General features: G+C 46.3%; 1 protein-coding gene across 3 annotated transcripts in view; it reads left to right on the top strand.

Moving 5' to 3' along the window:
- Positions 1–22,337, top strand: part of dop1b (DOP1 leucine zipper like protein B) — a 204,075-nt gene that overhangs the window by 147,661 nt on the left and 34,077 nt on the right. For all 3 annotated transcript variants that reach the window (XM_059968854.1, XM_059968855.1, XM_059968856.1), the window contains 4 exons: positions 363–467; positions 1,736–1,802; positions 1,896–2,040; positions 20,943–21,025. In XM_059968854.1, the coding sequence (XP_059824837.1) occupies positions 363–467; positions 1,736–1,802; positions 1,896–2,040; positions 20,943–21,025 (400 nt within the window). The remainder of the gene's footprint in view (positions 1–362; positions 468–1,735; positions 1,803–1,895; positions 2,041–20,942; positions 21,026–22,337) is intronic.

Here is a 22,337-nt window from a genome sequence, read left to right as displayed (position 1 = left end):
AGTTACAGACAATTATAAAAAAAACTTACCTGTTGTTACCTGTATCTGAAACCTTTTGAGCTTTGCACTCAGCTCGCCTATTCTCACCAAAGCCTACTGAGCCAAACACAGACCACTTTAACACTGCCCCACTCCAACAATGGCAGCTCTGCTTACACCTCCCTTCTTTTTATTGGCTTAAAGAAGTCTCTATCCCAACGAGACTTGCTGCATTCAAATGGCTCCTGCCTTGCAAAATGTCACTCTCTTACCCACAACTTCAAAGGATGATTCACTCCCGATGAGTTTGCTGCTTGCCGTAGAATCTATTTCTTGTTTCAATGACGCCCTTAACTGACCTTCACCTCTGTGCTTTGTCACAGGCTTTACTTTGCTGATCCACAGGTTGTTCTGCCGTCATTGCTGTACCTATTAAAAGAATCTGTGTCGTTGAACTTGGCAGCTCCAGGACATTTCCTGTTACTTGGGTAAGACAGTGCACTTCAGTTTATTTGAATCTTCCTTGTGGACTTTCTTGTCTTGATAAATTTAAAAGGTGAAATTTCTTCTTTGAAGTATCAGACCGATTTGTTAATGGTGATAATGAGGGGGACAGGCAGGGGAGGCTTAGGAGAGTGATTCTGGCAATGAAAGGGGAGGGTTTAATGGCTCTGTACTCACTGGAGTTTAAAAGAATGAGAGGGACAGTCCTCATTGAACCTCATTGAATATTGAGAACCCTAGATAGAGTGGATGTGAAGAGGATGTTTCCTACAGTGGAGAGTCTGGGACCAGAGAGTGCAGCCTCAGAATAGAGGGGCATGCATTTAGAAGAGAGATGGGAGAATTTTCTTTTGCCAGTTACCAAGGGATGGTTAATCTGTGGAACTCATTGCCACCCACAGCTGTGGAGGCCAAGTAATTGGGTATATTTAAAGCGGAGTTTGAAAGTCTTGGATCAAAGGTTATGGGGAAGACAGGAGAATGAGGTTGAGAAGGAAAATAAATCAGCCATGATAGAATGGTGAAGCAGAATTAGCAGGCCAAATAGCAAGAATGTAATGCTGAGGCTATATAAAGCATTGGTCCAAACAGCACTCGGACCATTGTGAGCAGTTTTAGGCCCTGTATCTAAGAAAAAATGTGCTTGAATTGGAGAGGGTCCAGAGGGGATTCACAAGAATGATCTTGGGAATGAAAGGGTTAACAGGCAAGAAGGATTTGATGGCTCTAGACCTGTACTCACTGGAACTTAGAAGAATGAGGGGTGATCTCATTGAGTTTTTGAAGTCCTAGGTAGAGTGGATATGGGGTGGATGTTTTCTATAAGGGGGGGGGGTCTTGGACCAGAGGGCACTGCCTCAGAATAGAAGGGTATCCCTTTAGAACAGAGATGAGGAGGAAATTCTTTAGCCAAAGGATGGTGAATCTGTGGAATGTATTGCCACAGATGGCTATGAAGGCCAGGTTTTGGGGTATATTTAAAGCAGAGGTGCTTGATGAGTAAGTGTGTCAGAGGTTACAGGGGAAGACAGCAGAATAGGGCTGAGGGGGAAATTGATCAGCCATGATGGAAAGGTGGAGCAGATTTGAAATGACAAATGGCCTAATTCTGCTCCTGTGTATTATGGTCTTGTGTCAATTAAATGGTGGCTTAGCCCATGAAGCCCACTAGAATTTAAAAAGTTGCTATCTTCCAGTGCGGCACTAATTTTATCTCAGTTTCACAAAAGTTTTTTTTTAATTTAATTTGCAGAATACTGAATGACTTCATGTCTAGAAATCCTAATTTGGAAAATAAGAAGGATCAGAGAGATCTTCAGGTGAGTCTCAGCATCTTGTGTGAAAGGCCACACATTAGACTTGTAAATTCTGGATGCAGGATGAATTTTTTTGTATATAATATTCTCTCTTAGGAAGTGGCCCAGAAAATAATTGAAGCGGTGGGGAATGTTGTCGGCTCCTCCCTGGAACAGACCAGCTGGCTGAGCAGAAACCTGGAAGTTAAAGCAGGACCTCAAGTTTACTTGGAGGACGCTAATTCGGACACTGTTGAAGACGGTGAATACTTTGACTCTGAATCTTTCTTTGAAGCCTATTCCAGTTGCTTAATATCTTATGGTCATTAAACTTGAAAATATTGGTCACGGTATTGGCTCTCATGCAAATGAACAAAGCTCCCCTCACCTCCCACCCACAAATAATCCATAGGCAGGATGGGCAATTTCTAAGTTCAATACAAGGGCATGTGCAATATTTGGGTTTAAATGGGACAGCTACCTTCCTTTGATTTCAGAGCTCTTTGTTATTTATATTTCAGTTTTAATTCTTGATGCTATTTTATACTTAATGGTATTTTGTAATGTGGGCAAGTGCAATGGGGCAGCGGCTGTTTCTTTTAATTTTAGAGTTTTTGTTTTTAAATCAGTTGTCATTCCAAATAACACAGGCGTTATTTTAAATTTAGTGGCTGTGTTTTTCGTCATTGAATTGCCAGTGTGCTGTTTTACACTGAATGGAGATGCACTGCAGTCTCATTGTCCTCAGCAATGACAGTAATGAATGTTTTTTTGAAGTACAGCACATTCTGAAGTGCCACACAATTAATAGAGGTTACATTTCATCTGTAGGTCCATTGTGAACTTAATGGTGACTGAGTAGCGGTGTGCTACACGCAGCACTAAAATTATGACACGCAGTCGAAGGAAAAAACTTTATTCGAAATCCTCAGCCTCACTTTTAAGCCTCCCTCAACCTGCCCCCCGTGGCGCGGAGGCTCCAAAGCTCTGTGCTCGCAAACCCCCGTAGGCTATCTAATTGTGAGCCGGTTCGGATGTGCCAGGAAATGGGTCGCCACATAACCCCCCCCCCAGAACCGGCGATACACCCCCCAATGTCCACAGTCTGGGCCAGAACCTGCTTGGGAGGTCGGCTTCTGCGCCGAGGTGCCGGAAACTCGGCCGGTTGCGCCAGGTCCACATGGGCCGGTTTGTGGCGGTCCACCGTGAAAACCTCCTCTTTCCCCCCAATGTCCAGCACGAACGTGGACCCGTTGTTCCGGAGCATCATAAACGGCCCCTCGTATGGCCGCTGCAGCGGTGGCCGATGCCCGCCCCTTCGTACAAACACAAACTTACAGTTCTGTAGGTCTTTGGGTACGCAGGTCGGGTGCCACCCGTGCTGTGAAGTGGGTATGGGGGCCAGGTTACCGAGCTTCTCGCGTAGTCTGCCCAGGACTGCTGCGGGATCTTCCTCTTGCCCCCGTGGGGCTGGTGGGAACTCCCCGGGGACGACCAGGGGCGCGCTGTATACCAACTCGGCCGACGAGGCGTGCAGGTCGTCCTTGGGCGCTGTGCGGATGCCGAGTAGGACCCAGGGAAGCTCGTCCGCCCAGTTGGCTCCTCGCAGGCGGGCCATGAGGGCCGACTTCAGGTGACAGTGGAAACGCTCCACTAGCCCGTTCGACTGTGGGTGGTAGGCAGTGGTGTGGTGCAGCTGAATCCCCAGAAGGCTGGCCATAGCTGACCACAGGCTGGAGGTGAACTGGGCGCCTCTGTCGGAGGTAATGTGGGCTGGTACACCAAAGCGAGATATCCAGGTGGCGATCAGGGCTCGGGTGCAAGATTCGGAGGTGGTGTCGGTGAGCGGGACCGTCTCTGGCCATCTCGTGAACTGGTCCACGATAGTCAGGAGGTGCCGCACTCCGCGTGACACTGGCAGGGGGCCCACGATATCCACATGAATGTGGTCGAAACGCCGGTGGGCGGGATGGAACTGCTGCGGTGGGGCTTTGGTGTGACAGTTGTCCGGATGGAGGGATGCGCCAAGTTATGAATGGAGTCGAAAACACGGCGCCGCCAGGCTGTCGGGACGACGGGACGGGGCTGGCCAGTGGCGACGTCACAGAGTAGGGTCCTCTCACCCGGGCCCACGGGGAGGTCCTGGAGCTGCAAACCGGAGACTGCGGTTCTGTAACTCGGAATCTCCTCATCCGCCTGCTGCGCCTCTGCCAGTGCCTCAAAGTCTACCCCTTGGGAAAGGGCATGAACGGTAGGGCGAGAGAGCGCATCCGCCACGACATTGTCCTTACCCGAGACGTGCCGGACATCCGTCGTGTATTCAGAGATGTAGGACAGGTGGCGTTGCTGGCAGGATGACCAGGGGTCGGACGCTTTCGTAAATGCAAAGGTAAGCAGTTTGTGGTCCGTGAACGTGGTGAAGGGCCGACCTTCTAGGAAGTACCTGAAATGCCGGATTGCCAGGTAGAGCGCCAACAGTTCCCGGTCGAAAGCACTGTACTTGAGCTTGGGTGGCCGCAGGTGTTTGCTGAAAAACGCCAGGGGTTGCCAGCGACCTGCGATGAGTTGCTCCAGCACCCCACCGACTGCCGTGTTAGATGCGTCCACTGTGAGGGCGGTAGGGGCGTCCATTCTGGGATGTACTAGCATTGCGGCGTTCGCCAAAGCTTCCTTCGTTTGAACGAAAGCGGTGGCGGACTCCTCGTCCCAGGTAATGTCCTTGCTCGGACCCGACATCAGGGCGAACAGGGGGCGCATGATCCGGGCAGCTGAAGGGAGGAAGCGGCGGTAGAAATTGACCATACCTACGAATTCCTGAAGGCCTTTGATCGTGGTGGGTCGGGGAAAGTGGCGGACCTCATCTGCCTTAGCGGGCAGAGGGGTTGCCCCGTCTTTAGTAATCCTGTGGCCCAGGAAGTCAATGGTATCGAGTCCGAACTGGCATTTGGCGGGGTTGATTGTAAGACCGTACTCACTCAGTCGGGCGCAGAGTTGACGAAGGTGGGACAGATGCTCCTGATGACTGCTGCTGGCTATGAGATGTCATCCAAATAGATGAACGCGAAGTCCAGGTCCCGTCCCACCACGTCCATTAACCGCTGGAACATCTGCGCGGCATTCTTCAGGCCGAACGGCATGCGGAGGAACTCGAAAAGGCCAAACGGGGTGATGAGAGCCGTTTTGGGGACGTCATCAGGATGCATCGGGATTTGATGGTACCCTCGGACGAGGTCTACCTTGGAGAAGATCCGTGCGCTGTGCAGGTTTGCTGCAAAGTCCTGAATGTGCGGCACAGGGTAGCGGTCCGGTGTGGTAGCCTCGTTCAGCCTGCGGTAGTCACCGCACCGTCTCCAGCCTCCCGTTGCTTTGGGCACCATGTGCAGGGGGGAGGCCCATGGGCTGTCGGACCGCCGGATGATCCCCAATTCCTCCATCCTCTGGAACTCCTCCTTCGCCAGTTGGAGCTTGTCCGGGGGAAGCCACCGAGCGCCGGTGTGGAGGGGTGGTCCCTGGGTCGGGATGTGGTGCTGTACGCCGTGCCTGGGCATGGCCGCTGTGAACTGCGGTGCCAGAACCGATGGGAAATCCGGCAGGACCCTGGTGAAGTCATTGTCAGACAGCGTGATGGAGCCGAGGTGAGGGGCTGGCAACTGGGCTGTACCCAGGGAGAACGTCTGAAAGGTCTTGGCGTGTACCAGTCTCTTCCTGGGCAGGTCGACCAGTAGGCTGTGAGCTCGCAAAAAATCCACACCCAGAAGCGGTTGGGCTACGGCAGCCAGTGTGAAGTCCCACGTGAACCGGCTGGAGCTGAACTGTAGCTGCACCTGACGGGTGCCATAGGTCCTTACTGTGCTGCCATTCACGGCCCTCAAGGGGGGACCCGGTGCCCTGCTGCGGGTGTCGTAACTCGTCGGAGGTAAAACGCTGATCTCAGCCCCAGTATCGACCAAAAACCGGCATCCCGACCTTCTATCCCACACATACAGGAGGCTATCCCGATGGCCAGCCGCCGTAGCCATCAGCGGCGGCTGGCCCTGGCGTTTCCCGGGAACTTGCAGGGCGGGCGACAACGGCGGGCTTCTGCGCCCCATCGCTGGTGGTAGAAGCACCAGTGTTCATTGGGCTGGGGGTTGGCGGGCTCTGCGGCCGGGCCTGGACTGGTTTGCTGCTGGGAGCGTGGCTGGGAGATCTGTGCGATGGACGCCCCGCTCACCTTTTTGGCGTTCCACAGCAAGTCCGCCCGGGCTGCCACCTTCCGGGGGTCACTGAAATCCGCGTCGGACAGCAGCAGGCGTATGTCTTCGGGCAGCTGCTCCAGGAATGCCTGCTCAAACATGAGGCAGGGTGTGTGTCTGTCGGCGAGAGACAGCATCTCATACATTAAAGCCGATGGAGGTCTGTCGCCCAAGCCATCCAGGTGCAGTAAACGGGCAGCCCGCTCGCGCCGTGAGAGTCCGAAAGTCCTGAGGAGCAGGGCTTTGAATTCCGTGTACTTGCCGTCTGCCGGGGGCGACTGTACGAACTCCGCGACCTGGGCCGCTGTGTCCTGGTCGAGGGAGCTCACCACGTAGTAGTAGCGGGTGTCTTCTGAGGTGATCCGGCAAATGTGGAATTGGGCTTCGGCTTGCTGGAACCATAGGTCTGGGCGCTGTGTCCAGAAACCCGGCAGTTTCAACGAAACCGCATGAACAGAGGCGGCGTCGGTCATTTCTGGTCCAAAAATCGTTTGGACCGTCGGGGTCACCAATTGTAGCGGTGTGCTACACACAGCGCTAAAATTACGACACGGAGTTGGTAACTGCAGTCAAAGGAAAAAACTTTATTCAAAATCCTCAGCCTCACTTTTAAGCCTCCCTCAACCTGCCCCCCGTGGCGCGGAGGCTCCAAAGCTCTGTGCTCGCAAACCCCCGTAGGCTATCTAATTGTGAGCCGGTTCGGATGTGCCAGGAAATGGGTCGCCACAACTGTACCTTATATGAAAGAACTTGTTTTTTTTTTGTCTTAGAAGTATGTTATAAGCACAAGAGATTCTGCAGGTGCTGGAATTCCTGAGCAACACACACAAAGTGCTGGAGGAACTCGGCAGGCCAGACAGAATCTATGGAGAGGAAATTAGTCAGCATTCTGAGCTGATAGCCTTACCAGGACTGGAAAGAAAGGGGGTGGAAGCCAGTATAAGGAGGTGGGGGGATGGGAAGGAATACAAGTTGATGGGTGATAAGTTGGACCAGGTGAGGGGGAAGGTGGGAGGGATGAAGAAAGAAGCTGAAAGGAGATAGGTGGAGAAGGTAAGAGGCTGAAGAAGAAGGAATCTAATAGGAAAGGACAATAGACCAAGGAGAAAAGGGAAGCAGATTGGGGATGGTGGGTGTCCAGGGAAGAGGAAAAGTAAGTCATGAGTGAAAATGAAGGACATGTGATGGAGGAAGCATGTGACAGCGTGAGGTGATGATTGAATAATTAAGCTCCTAATACATTGTTTTTAATGACTTCACTACAGCATTTTTGAGCACACAAGTTGCACAACTATGTTTTATTTTGGGAGTCCTGTTGATTTTTGTTTCAACAAGATCCAGCTTACCATTTATTCTCCTCCAGCATTTTTGAAACATTAATCACATTAGTTGATGATTCATTACTGATACCCTGTACCTTGTACAGAATTTACCTGGGGCTGCTGGTAAACAGTTATGACGTTTCCTCATTCTTTATTTCTATAAAGATACTTGCATCCTGTGCAAAAAAAAACAAGGTATTGAGCTTTCAATCATATAGTTCTATTTTCTTAATTGGGACCAAGCAGTCAGGATAATACTAGTAAGAAAGCAGAAAAAAAACGTAGCAGCTCCTGATATACTTGACAACTTGGCCATTTCTCATCAGGCACTGTCGTGGTTACTTGAAAACCTGGAGACACAGACAATTCTTCAAGAAAGTTAAACCTTTATTTGCAAACAAAGGCTGAGGCAATCAATGAACTTGTCACCGAAAGCCCGCCGAGCTCCGGTGTACAGCATTCTTTATAGTAATTTCTTGTCTCAGTTACATTTCAGTTTTATTAGCATACCCAATCGATTTTTAGTTGCATATCATCTATATATGAATTAATTAGTCGCTCTTGCCTAGCCCGCGGTACGTCACCATTGTTTTTCACCCGTTCGCATTGGGGCCTTATTTGTGGCCAAGATTATGTTTTTCAGACAACCTCCCTCACATTACATTCCTGCTCGCAGCATCCTGTCCGCTACCGTTATCTCACACTAAACAAAGGCTGGGATACATCGCAGCTAATAGTGTTGCAAAACAAGCAGGTGTTCTGTAAGTGCCATAATATGCAGCTAAGAGAGTACAAAGTATCTAGTGAAAACAACACATAACAAAATGTGTCTAGTAAAATAATACATATTAATATTCGGTACCTATAAGTGATTACATAGTATAGCAAATAGCTAATACATAGTGATTATAGTTCAGATATATATAATGGTTATGTTTCAGGTATATTTCTCAATATAATCCCCCCTTTGAGACCCACAGGGTCTCACACAGAAAGAGAACACTCAGAGGCCGTGCACCAAAGCCAAAATAAAGTCCAACATTTTAATCCCAAATTTGGGTCAACTACAATTTCCATACTCGGAACTCAAAATGATCTCTCTCTGTTATCCTAGGCCGGGGGTCGGCAACCTGCGGCTCCCGAGCCATTTGTGGCTCTTTCACCTCTGTGCTGCGGCTCCCTGTGGCTTTGGGAAATAATTGGTCAGTATTTAATTAAAATGTATTTTATGTTAGTTTGTTAGCTTTTGAAATGTAATTCTAAATTTGAAGATTATGGTGATCTTGTACAATCTAAGTGTGGCGACACATTTCCTGGCACATCCGAAACGGCTCACAATTAGCCAGCATTCAGGCTAAGGGAGATAGCCTACGGGGGTTTGTGAGTACGCGTCTTTTGCAGCATCTGCGTCCATGGGGGCTGGGTTGAGGGAGGCTTAAAAGCAAGGCTGTTTAGTTCGAATAAAGTTATTCGACTGCAGTTTACTGACTGCGTGAGCACACCGCTACAACGTGTTTTTATCGCTATTAATATACGTCACCACTGCCAATACCTGACACCCGCCAGTGCGCGATTTCTTTAATTTTTCGATCCAAGGTAAGCCAACTATGGAGAATTCTAAAAAAAGAAAAGTGACTGAAGAAAACAGAACGTTTAATGATACGTGGACAGATTCATTTGCTTTCACTGTTGACGAGACTGGTTTACCGGTATGCTTAATATGCAATGAGAAACTAGCAAACAACAAAAAGTCAAATGTCGCAAGGCATTTCCAGAATAAACACGCAGCCTTTGCTCAAAAATATCCGGATGGAGATGAGAGAAAAAAAGCCGTTTCGGAACTGATGCGGAAGGTTGATCTGAGCAAAAATCATTTCCAGAAATGGATGAAGTCTGGAAAATCAACGACATACGCCAGTTATATTGCCGCTCAGGAAATAGTCAGGCACGGGAAGCAGTTTACAGATGGTGAATATATAAAAGAATCTTTCATTAAGATTTCAGAACATCTATTCACGGACTTTAAAAACAAGAGTGAAATTGTGCAGAAAATCAGGGATATGCCCCTCTCTGCAAAGACTGTCAAAGACAGAACCATAAAAATGGCAGAAGACATCACAAGACAGCAAATTAAAGACATCAATTCAGCTGTGGCCTACTCCATTGCCTGTGACGAGTCTAAAGACAAAGGTGATATTGAACAAATAGCGTTGTTCTGCCGGTATGTAAACTCTGCCGGGCCACAGGAAGAACTGATTGAGTTGATACCTCTAAAAGACCAAACACGGGGGGAGGACATCTGTGAGGCTGTCTTGAATTGTTTAAGAGCCAAAGGAATAAAGACCACCCATCTGGTGTCAGTAGCTACTGATGGGGCACCGAATATGACGGGAACGCACAAGGGATTTGTGGCTTTACTGCAGAAGTCGCTGGACAGAAAGCTGCTGACTTTTCACTGCATCTTGCACCAAGAGGCACTGTGCGCTCAAACATTTCCTCCGGAATGCACAGAAGTAATGGATGTTGTCATTCAGATTGTCAATAAAATAATGGCAAAAGTTTAAATCACCGTCAATTCCGTTTGTTACTGGACGAGCTGGAAAGCGCATATTCTGATCTCCTGCTGCACAACAAAGTCCGGTGGCTGTCCAAAGGGGAGGTGCTGAAACGCTTTGTCGCGTGTCTGGAAGAAGTGAAAACTTTCCTGGGCAGCAAAGGGCTCAACTTTCCTGAGCTGGAACAGCCAGAGTGGCTGGAAAAGCTACACTTCATGGTAGACATGACAGCGCACCTGAACACGCTGAACACAGCTCTTCAACGGACGTACAGCCCTGCACATGTTGGAGGATGTTTTGGCATTCGAGCGCAAGTTGACGTTGCTTGCCAGAGATTTACAGAAAGGCACATTGTCTCACTTCCCCAATTTGAGAGAGTTCAAACAAGGTCACGACATGATAAATTCGGAGTATTTACATTCTGCAATCATCGCAATGCAAACATCGTTTGGGAAACGCTTCTGTGAGTTCAGAGAGGAAAAAAACACATTATCCTTCCCGGTCACTCCCCTAAGCATCGATCCATCCCTACTAAATACGACTGCATTGTCAGGTGTGAGTCAACCTGAACAAGTATGATAAATATTTTAATTGCCTATTATTTTACGTATATTCATATGTTTTCATTGTTCAGTGAAATAGTCCTTTTATTTTTCAGGTTGACAGCTGGCTGACGTTATTTTTGGTTTGCTGCTGGCGGCAAATTTAAGTTTGGCGTTTTTCATAAATACAAGAAGGACTCAAATAGACGTTGAGTATTTTACTTAAAAGTAACCTTCAACCCAACGTCTTTTTTTCGGAGTTCAAAATGTTTTTGTTGCATGTAGAAATGTAATTTCATTTTCTCTGCAGGAGTTCATCAATTTCATAAATGCAACACATTATAGTTTGTTTATACATAGCATAAAGGCAAAACAAAACGTTGTATGCAGCGTTATTTCATTTTAAATATCAAGCGGGTTTTGCGGCTCCCAGTGTTTTCTTTTCTGTGGGAAACGGGTCCAAGTGGCTCTTTCAGTGGTAAAGGTTGCTGACCCCTGTCCTAGGCTATTGAGCCAAAAACCTGTCCCTCCGTAGCTGAGACAGGAAAAAAGACTCAGACACCCTTACAGACTAGTGTCCACATTATTAACTCCTTCCAGTCCGCTTGATGCATCGTGCAGACTGTAACAGTACATCATCGGCTTTTCTCCCTGTCTAGGGTCAGATTTAACAATTTCCAGGAGCATCGGGAATTGTTTTGCTGTCGCACGCACTATCAAAGTCTTGAGACATGGAAAAAAACAGCACAGAATAAATGCACAGCTTATCAGCATCATTGCCAATTTAATCAGCCACACACCCCATCCCCCTAGTATGCTCTCTAACCAGTCAAACCACTGATGCCCAAATCCTGCATTCTGTTTGACCTCCTTCCGCAGATCCTTTAATTTATTCATTGCTCTGGTGAAAGACTCTTCTGGGCTAGTATTGTTTGGTATGAAAGTGCAGCATTGATCTCCAAACATCACACACACACCCCCTTTTTCTGCCAAAAGCCAATCCAGTACCTGTCTGTTTTGCCACGCCATCCTGCTAGTTGCATCCAGCTGTTGCCCTAAGGCCTCCAGCGCATCGTCAGTGTAGTTGATGAACCTCTGTTGATTGTAGTATATATAATTTATCCATTCAACATTTTTGCTTACCCCTATCACAGGTATGAGAGCTTCCCAGTGAGCATCTCATGCGGTGTCAGGCATGTCACTCGATTAGTTTGCATGTGGTAACTCATCAATGCTAACGGTAAAACATCGACCCAATTAAGTTTAGTGTCTGCACAAATTGTGTTTAGTTTGGCCTTCAGAGTGCCATTGATTCTTTCCACCATGCCCTGTGACTGTGGGTGGTACACACATCCAAACCTTTGTTGTATTCTCAGTACTTGTAATACCAATTTGACCACCTTTTGGATGAAGGCCGAACTGTTGTCCGAGCTAATCTCTGAAGGTATTCCAAACCTTGGGATCATTTCATTTGTCAGCAACTTTACCACTGTTCCTGCCCCTTGATCCTGCGAGGGTATTGCCTCTACCCATCTGCTGAACCTGTCAATTACCACCAGAATGTATCTTTTCCCTCTTACTGTTTTTATCATATCTACGTAGTCGATCACCAGATGTCGAAATGGTCCTTCAGGCACGGGTATGTGACCTATTGGGGTTGTAATTCCCTTTCGAACATTATTCTGTGCGCATACCTCGCACTGTGACAAGACAAAGTCCACTGAAGCCTGCAAATAAGGTGACCAAAAACCATCTTTCTTTATTTTCTTTATCACTTCCCCCCTTGCACAATGGTCCATCCCATGTGCTTCTGAAATCAGAATCGTTAGTAGAGGGGTGGGCGCTACCAACAAACCGTCTTCCGTGCTCCACAAGCCTTCCGGGTTCTGCTTGGCCCCCCGTCGCCTCCACATTGCCTGTTCTGCCAAAGTTGCCTTACCTTGCATTTCAACCAGGTCCTCTATCATGGGTTCCAGCTCTAGGCTTACCTGGGGTGCAATAATAACTGATGTACACCCAGACGCTTTCCTGGCTGCTTCGTCTTCCCTGTACCTGTCACTTGTGTCAGCACTGCTGCGGCATAGCCTTCCCGTCGATTAGATACATACAAATGGAAAACCTTTTCATAGTCAGGTAATGCTAATGCTGGGGCTGACTGCAATTCCTGTTTTATAGTATTGAAAGCTATCTCCGCCTCCTCATTCCACTGCAGGCTAATTCTCAAATTGGTATGGCCTGCTTCCTTCATTATCTTTCTCAGTGGTGCTACAATCTCAGCATATTCTCTAATCCTGTCATTCCCAGAAACGTCATCATCTGCCCTACTGTTTGGGGCTTTGGAGCCTTTGTTATCGCTTCAATTTGACTCGGCGCTACTGCCTTTACACCCTTAGATACCATCCTTCCTAAATATTCCACCTGCTGCTTACAAAATTGCAGCTTTTTCTTATGTCCTCCATATGCCAGTTTCTCTAAAAGTATCACAGTAACCCGTTCAGACTGCTCTTCACTTTCAGAGCAAATCAACAAATCATCCACATACTGTATCAGTGTACTTTCCAGCGAAATGCCATCCAAATCTTCCTTCAGTACTTTATTAAAATCGTGGTGAATGCTTAAATCCTTGTGGTATTCTAGTGTAGGTGTACTGGTTGCCTCTGTATGTAAATGCAAACAAATACTGACACTGTTCGGCTAGAGCAGGGGTCGGCAACCTTTACCACTGAAAGAGCCACATGGACCCGCTTCCCACAGAAAAGAAAATACTGGGAGCCACAAAACCCGTTTGACATTTAAAATGAAATAACACTGCATACAACGTTTTTTTTTGCCTTTATGCTATGTATAAACAAACTATAATGTGTTGCATTTATGAAATCGATGAACTCCTGCAGAGCAAACGAAATTACGTTTCTGCATGCAACAAAAACATTTTGAACTCCGAAAAAAAGATGTCGGGTTGAAGGTTACTACATCGTTAGCCTACCTTGGATCGAAAAATTAAAAGAAATCCCGCACTGGCGGGTGTCAGGCATTGGCAGTGGTGACGTATATTAATAGCGATAAAAACACATTGTAGCGGTGTGCTACACACAGCACTAAAATAACGACACGGAGTGGGTAAACTGCAGTAAAAGATAACTTTTTTCGAACTACACAGCCTTGCTTTTAAGCCTCTCTCAACCTGCCCCCCCCATGGGCTCACAAACCCCCGTAGGCTATCACCCTTAGCCGGAACGGTGGCAAATTGTGAGCCGGTTCGGATGTGCCAGGAAATAGGTCGCCACAACGTTTTATTTAGATTGTACAAGATCACCGTAATCTTCAAATTTAGAATTACATTTCAAAAACTAACAAACTAACATAAATACATTTTAATTAATTACTCATCATTTATTTTCCAAAGCACAGGGAGCCGCAGCACAGAGTTGAAAGAGCCGCGGGTTGCCGACCCCTGGGCTAGAGGAATGCTGAAGAAAGCCGAATACAAATCAATCACTGAGAAGTAGCTCGCTTCTGGCGGGATATTAGTCAGCAGTGTGTGTGGATTCGGGACCACTGCTGCCAAATCCTCCACTACCTCATTCACTTGCACCAGTCCCCACTTAGACCTGTCTGCTTTTGGGACAGGCAACAGCGGAGTATTGCAGGGGCTGGTTACTCTCTTAAGCACTCCTGCCGCTAACAGTCCCTGTATTGTCGGCGCTATACCTTCCTCTGCTTCCAGTCTTAAGGGATATTGTGGTCTCCTAGGTGGAACTGCTCCTTTCTTTAACCTTACCTCCACCGGACTGGCTGTTTCTATTTTCCCCACGTCTGTGTCATGTTGCGACCACAGAATAGATGGCAACTTGTCCAAACTTTTATTTTTCTGCTGACCCCTTGCCTGCCCCAACAACGGCATGTGTGGCTGAGGAGTTACTTAAATTTCCTTCATAGTTCCTGTCACATCTGTGTTTACCCCTATCTTAATGTAGTTGTTGTCTCCGGATATCCATACCTCAGGCATAACCTTTCTCCAAACCGTTACGGTGCTTACCTGCTTTACCAGGAGTCCGAGGTCTTTAGACTGGTATCCCTCATTTACCAGCAAGGTTACGTGGGGTACAGCTTCCGGTATTCTGTACCATTCCTTCAAGAAGGTATTCCACGTGACTTGCAGGGCTGCCCCCTGCTTCCCAATTACTATGGTTTCCCCTTTCAGGTGTTGTCGAATATCTGTCCTCATGTTCCATCTCCTCTCTACCTCCTTATTCTGGGTCTCATCGAAAATTACAGTACAATGTAACTCAGATTTGGGCGCTACAGCCTCAGGTAATATGGCCTGCATGTCCTGTTTCCACTTTTCCCAGTTATCCGAGATCTGATCTTCTATGTCCCCTATCCAAAAAACATTGGCTCTCTTATCTTCTTGCACTATTAATTGAGCCCCTGCCCTTTCCACACTGAACCCATTTCTGGTGCATTCTCATTTCAATTCCAGTTTCAATAAAGCATCTCTGCCTAACAGGTTAATCTGAGTTCCTTTAGATACTAGTACTGGTAAGACAGTTCCTTTATTTCCCATTTTCAAATGCACTGGAGCCATCCACTGTGTTAACTGTGTTTTCCCCCAGAACCCTACCGTCTTAATAAATTTTCCTGACATGGGAAGGTGAAGGGCATACTGTGGCTGTACACAAGTGTACATGGCTCCAGTATCTATCATCATTGGTGTCAGTTGCCCTTCTAACATAACCTGAACCATAGGTTCCTCCTCTGCCTCCCTCGTTATCATTGGGTAATGTCCCTTCCCACTCGAGTTCTCGGGGCACTCCTAATATCTTGCATAGGGGTTTACAGGTCCGCTTTGACCCCCAGGAGCTGGCATGTAGCCAAACTGTGGCTCCCTTGCCATCGGCTCCTGCTGATACGAGATGGGCCATGGTTTAACTGGGCAGTCTCTCTTCATGTGTCCAGGCTGGTTGCATCCCCAGCACAATCTTTCTACCTCTCTTTCCCCCTGTCTCCTCTCTAATCCTCTTTGCCCATAACTCCTCTGTCCCCCTCCTTGGGAGTTCCAGCCCTGCCTGGGCTGTTGCTTAACTCTACTCTGTCCCCAATAGGGCATCCGTGGAAACGTTCTGCCGGAGACATTCATTATTGGCATGGGGTTTTCTGGCCTTTGACTGACAGAATGACCGGTTCCCCCATCTAATGGTGTAATGGCTGTACTCACATTAGTGATGGCTGGCAGCATCTTTTTGCTTTTTTCTTTGTCCTTCTTTTTCAGTTCTTCGAGCTGCATTTGCAATGGCTTTCGCTGCACCTCTTCTTGCTGCTCAGCCAGCTTGCGTTTGTCTCTCCGATATTTCTCCACCGCGTGGACTACGTGATCACTGAATGCTTGTGGGGTCAGTGATGACAGCCCAACCACCTCCTCCAATTTAGACTTGACCAGTGGAGGCATTGCATCCAAAATGCTCTGTTGGAACAGTGAGTTCAGAAACAAGCTATTTTCCACCTCTTGCTCAGTCTCCAGTCTCCACCTTTTCAACTGGTTTTCTACATAGGCTGCTGGGTTTTCAGTGTCTCCCAGTAGTTCCCCCTTTAAGGCTTTGGGGTCCACTCTGGGTGGCTAAAGCTTCCTGAGGGCCTGCCATACCCTCTGCCTCACTGGATCAAAACTGGCCCCATCAGTCTGTGGGCTGTCCACATTCTGTAAGCCAGCCGTTTCCATCAGTTCTTTCAGCTTGGAAGTTCCCATCAATCTTATCAGCAGTGCCCTCAAATCTCCCATAGCCAACAAACGTCCCGTTGTTTCCTCCTCAAAGGCTCTAATCCACTTTCCTGCCCCCTCGTGCAGACTAGGCAGAGTATTTTTCAGCCCTTCCAGGTCCTGGGATCCCCAAGGGATATACTGTACTTGTCCTGATCCCTTTACCAGCAGCAGCAGCATTTCCTTCTCCCCGTTCCATGTAATCAAGCTTCCTTCCTCACTTGGTTCTTCATCTATTGCTGGCCCTAGTACTACTGGCTGCCACTCATACCCTCCTGGGGTATACCTTCTTTCTTGCTCCTTCTCCACTCTAGTCTCCTCTTCCATCTCCAATATCTGCTTCTCCGTCCTCTCTCGTATTTCTTCCAAACCCTCATCTCCTACCTTCCTCCAACTTCCTCTCAACTCACTCCATTCTTGCTGTCTAGATGATTCCTATTCTCTTCTAGTCTGTCTGTCTCTACAGTATAACCGGTACTCCTCATTATCCCAAACTTGTACTTCTCCCTGCATGTTTACTGTTCCTGTCAGCAGGGGGCACTGCTTAGGGGTTCCTTCCTCATTATAGGGAGGGGGCTTTTCTGTTTCTTTCACATCCGGGTATGGAGCTGAAGCCAGCTTCTCACCGTACCCTCCTCTCTCTCTAACAGGCAGTTTTTCCAGCACCTTAGTGTCTTCCTCGCTTGTAATCAATATTCTACCTGTCCTCCTCAGCCTCTCTCCCTGCGTTCTGAAGAGTTTTTGCACTTCCGTTTCTCGTTCTCTTTTTTGCCCTCTTTTCTTAGATTTATCTTTTGGTTTGTAATTTTTAATTAATCCCTTAATTTCTTCGCACAACCTTACATCAAACGTTCCTTCTCTTGGCCACTTTGTGACCAGGTTTTTGGTTCTTTTTTCCCATTTTTCTGAAGTTTTTATGATCTCATATTTAATTAACGGGAATTTTTTGCTCAGAATCTCTACTGCCGATCCTTCACCTGTCATGTTATTCTCTCTTTTTAAGGTATTTCAGAGATTCACAGTTTGTTTACTGGATAATATTATTTACTCTAATTCTATGCCTAGGCTACTCTGTTCTGCCCGTGCAAACCTCTATTCAGAGCGGTACCCACAGAACTTGCTCTTTGCACCTCGTCTGTTCAGACCCTTATCTCTTAAGGCGGTATCCACGAAGATTTTCTACTCTAATTCTATTCTATTTTTTCTTACCCTGCCCGTGCAGCCCTTCGCTCTCTGTGAAGCGGTATCCACAGGGATTTACTAACACCACGTGGAATTTTTCTTAACTTATTAACTTATTTGTACTTACCCTCACTGCAGTGTTCTTGATCAATCCTCTGAGCCTCCTGTTAACCCCCAATTCTGCCAGATTCTTTGGACCGGAGAGACCCTTCGGCAGTGGTTCCACACTTCTGAGACTCCAAGACCTCCCCAAAGCCAACAGAATTCTTAGTCCAAATTGTCGCAAAAAGCGCTTACCTTTTGTTTGTGTGCACCCTTAATTCTGTTAGCCTTATGGGGGTCCCTAGAGGACTGGGAAGCGTTCCCAATCTGCCGTTTCCTTTCCACGGGTCTCTTTCTGGTCCTGCCGCGGTCGCCAATTTTGTCGTGGTTAATTGAAATGACCTGGAGACAGAGACAATTCTTCAAGAAAATTAAACCTTTATTTGCAAACAAAGGCTGAGGCAATCAATGAATTTGTCACCGAAAGCCCGCCGAGCTCCGGTGTATAGCATTCTTTATAGTATTTTCTTATCTCAGTTACATTTCGGTTTTATTAGCATACCCAATCGATTTTTAGTTGCATATCATCTATATATGAATTAATTAATCGCTCTTGCCTAGCCCACGGTACGTCACCATTGTTTTTCACCCGTTCGCATTGGGGCCTTATTTGTGGCCAAGATTATGTTTTTCAGACAACCTCCCTCACATTACATTCCTGCTCGCAGCATCCTGTCCGCTACCGTTATCTTGTAGCGGTGTGCTACACGCAGCGCTAAAATTACGACACGGAGTCGGTAACTGCAGTCGAAGGAAAAACTTTATTCGAAAACTTCAGCCTCACTTTTAAGCCTCTGTCAACCGGCCCCCCATGGCGAAGAGGCTCCAAAGCTCTGTGCTCGCAAACCCCCGTAGGCTATCTAATTGAGAGTCGGTTCGGATACGCTAGGAAATGAGTCGCCACAATCTCACACTAAACAAAGGCTGGGATACATCACAGCTAATAGTGTTGCAAAACAAGCAGGCCATAAGTGCCATAATATGCAGCTAAGAGAGTACAAAGTATCTAGTGAAAACAACACATAACAAAATGTGTCTAGTAAAATAATACATAGTAATATTCAGTACCTATAAGTGATTGCATAGTATAGCAAATAGCTAATACATAGTGATTATAGTTCAGATATATATAATGGTTATGTTTCAGGTATATTTCTCAATAGCACTCACATTCTCAGCAAGCAGTGGCATTTCATAAACACTAATTCTGCAGCTGTTGAAATCCAGAACAGCAAACACAAAATACTGGAGCATGCATGGAGAGGAGTAACAGTCATTGTTTTGGGCTGAGACCCTTCATGGCCTGAAATGTTGACTTTTTATTCCTCTTCATGGAATGGCAGTTGAAGGGTTTTGGTCTGGACAGGAGGAGGATATAGATTAAGTACAGAACAGAGACAGCAGCAGGTTGAACAGTATCCATGCAGGACAGAACAGAGTGGAGCTTTTGACACATCTTTCTATTAAAGACCTGTATCCTTAGATTTTTTTTTCTGTTTACAATTTCTTTTATTTTGCTTGTGTGTCATGTGGTTTTGCTATTGCTGGGACAGTACTGAATTGTCATTGATTGTAAGGAGGGTAACCTTGTGTCACAGGATGAAGTTGATCAGCTGATAAAATAATTGGGTAGGGCAGTAGCATTTTAAATGTAATCTAGATTAAAATCAAAGTCGAATTTATTGTCATATGCACAAGTACACGTCTGCATAGCTGCTATAATAAAACGCAGCAGCAGCAAGACAGGCACAGAGCATCAGATGAGCGGCTTTCACAAGTAAAAATTTTACAAGAAAGAACACAATTAAAACAAAATATACCAGAAGTCCATTGTGGTGCAAAATGCTCATCATGTTGATATACTGGGGTAGTGATTATGCTTGTGCAGCTTGGTTCAAGAACCAGATGGTTTGAAGGCAAGCAGCTGTTCTTGAACCTGGTGGTGTGGAATTTCAGGCTTCTGCAGCTTCTGCCTGATGGCCACTGAGAAGATGGCATGGCTCAGATGGTGCTGGTGATGGATGTTGCCCTCTTGAGAGAGTGCCTCATATCAATTCCACTGCTGGTGGGACGGTGTGCCTGTGATGTATTGGCTTGCGTCTCCTACTCTCTCCAGCTTCTTGCATTCCTGTGCATTTGAATTGTTGTACCACACAATGATGCAATCAGTCAGCATATTTTTAACATTGCCTCGATTTAAGTTTATTAGTATTTGGTAACATGGCAAACTTCCTCAATGTTCTAAGACAGGGGTTCCCAACCTTTGTTATGCCATGGACTAATACCATTAAGCAAGGGGTGTGTAGCCCCAGGTTGGGAACCCTGTTCTAAGAGGTGATGCATTCTTGACAGTTAATAGGTGCAGGACATACTATTCCTGGTATGCCCCAAAGGAGTGTAGGGATGTCCAATAGCAAAGAATCGTAAGGGTGGCTGCAGACAGAGATGGAGTGGTGCAGAAGGCATAAGGGATGGTTGCCTTTGTTAGCAAGGGCACAAAATGCAAGTCCAGGGAGGTCCTGTCACAACTTCATAAAAGAGAGAAAATCTGCAGATGCTGGAAATCAAAGCACACAATATGCTGGAGGGACTCGGCAGCCAAAATGTTGACTGTTTACTCTTTGCCATAGATGCTACCTAGTCTGCTGAGTTCTTCCAGCTTTAGTGTGTGTTACAACATCATAAAACATTGGGCGGGCCACAGCTTTGTTCTGGTCACCACATTATAGGAAGGACATGATTGTAATGGAGAGGCTATAGGTGAGATGTACCAGGGCGTTGCATCGGGTGGATCTTCTCAGAGTGGGATTGTTTCCCCTAGGAGTGGTAAATGGGATTAGTGGATAGATACTCGATAGTTGGCTTTAGGTATAATAGGCTAAGGGCCTGTTTCAGTGTGGGACGAATCTCACTCAGATACGGCTGTTGATACCAACAATATATTTTTTGAAGAACTTGTTGAATTGCAGATCAAATTGACACGAGTCAGAAAGATTTTTGTTTGACAGGTTTGGAGTGTGTCTCTGGCATGGGAAGCAGAAAATGCTGTTTAATTTTTCCTGCTGTCATATTGTATATCCTCGTATATTGCCATAGAATTAAATGCAGCCAGAACCCAAAAAATCACCTCCATGAAAACACACTGTTTGAGATGATTATGCTTCAGTCCATGCTGAAAGTGGGGTTTTTGTTTTGTGGGACTGTGTGGTGCTGAAGATGAACGTGTCGGTGCTGAACGTTGTACTGTGCTAACACGACTTGCCGAAAACATAAATAACGTGGATCGATTCCCACTCTATTTATTTAAATATTGTCTAGTTCGGAGCTATACATTTGATCAAATTGATATATTTTGTAAGTACCTTATACAGAATGCAACATATAGTTTGTATCTTCCAACAGTAATTGAACAATATTAATGTGCCGCTGATTAAAGTAAAGCCAGATTTCTTTGTTTCTGACTCTAAGGCTCCTCCCCTCCACCTTCTACTGTGGTGTCGACAACTGTCGCTTCTCTGTACAGTGTGCAAGCTCTAACTTTGCTAGCTGAGGTACGTAAATATGTGCAAATTTATAACTTCCCCAGCAATGACAGTGTTGATTTTATAAAATACCATCCATATTTTCAGATTCAATCAACGATCTTGTAAATTCTTTCAGATTTATTTTTTTACAGTGGAATCTTTCCTCATTGCTACATGTTCAGTAAATTCGTTCTTTGGCAGTAACTGCGCTTGCCTTTGAGGGTGAAGGAGCTGTAGTTAGAATTGTCACAGCAATTCAGAAAATCACCTGGTGTAACTGCTACCAGTTCAGCAATTGTATCAGTCCTATTCCCACACCCATTGTACTGGGAATTGTTCCCTCTCAAGTGCCTATTTCCCCCATTGAAATTATAATTCAATTTCTGCCACTTTCTAATCATAAATTTCCGATCTGAATCACAATTCCTTAGCTTTCCTTAAAGCTTCCAAAGTTTCTTTCACACAGAATTTTACCTCCTTGTTCCCTAGTCATTCAACCATCTGATTTGCTTAGTTCGTGACAAGTTTAGAGAAGCTTTCTTTATTTTATCCTCTACAGCATGGGTTCCCAACCTGTGGTCCATGGACCCCTTGCTTAATGGTATTGGTCCATGGCATAAAAATGGCTGGAAATCCGTACTCTATAGTTTAGAAACAAATAGCATTAGTACGGGAGCCAGGAACCTCTCATTGTCATACCCCACGTAATACTCAAATGGCATGAAATTCCTTCAGGTTCACTGATGTACTTGAGGAAAGAAATGTCTAAATCTTACTCGGCCAGTGTTAATATGTGTTCCCCTAATATCACTCTTAAGTTTCTCTGTAATAACCTGGCAAGTCCCTCCTTTCAGGTTGCCAATAGAAACTGACAGTAAATATTGGCTGTGCCCGTCGCACCCACATCACACGTACAAGCCAGTAAAATGAAACTTAAGCTTTCTCATGTTGTCATGCTGGTAACAATGGTAAAGTGATTCACTTCTTGTCAAGCAGACTTGCCTTAGAGTCATAGAAAACTACAGCACAGAACAAGGCCTTTCGGTCTGTCCAGTCCATGCCAACCAGATTGGCTTCTTAGTCCCATCTACCTGCACCTGGGCCATGTACATATCTCTCTGATGTAACGGTATCACAGTTGAATCAACGTAAATGCACATTCGTTCTTTTGCAGTAACTGAGCTTGCCTTTGAGGGTGAAGGAGCTGTAGTTAAAGGCCCATGGCATAAAAAAGGTTGCAAGCCCCTGCTCCAAGTGGGAAAAAGTTGTCTTTGGGTCCCCTTTTAACCCTTTCCTTCCCAAGTCAATAATTGTTCAGGCACAAAATAATTTTTAAATC

Source organism: Hypanus sabinus, chromosome 4 (assembly GCF_030144855.1).
Source record: "Hypanus sabinus isolate sHypSab1 chromosome 4, sHypSab1.hap1, whole genome shotgun sequence".
Lineage (NCBI taxonomy): Eukaryota > Metazoa > Chordata > Chondrichthyes > Myliobatiformes > Dasyatidae > Hypanus > Hypanus sabinus.
Note: the sequence above shows the minus strand (reverse complement) of the source record. Positions and strands in the feature narration are given on the sequence as shown.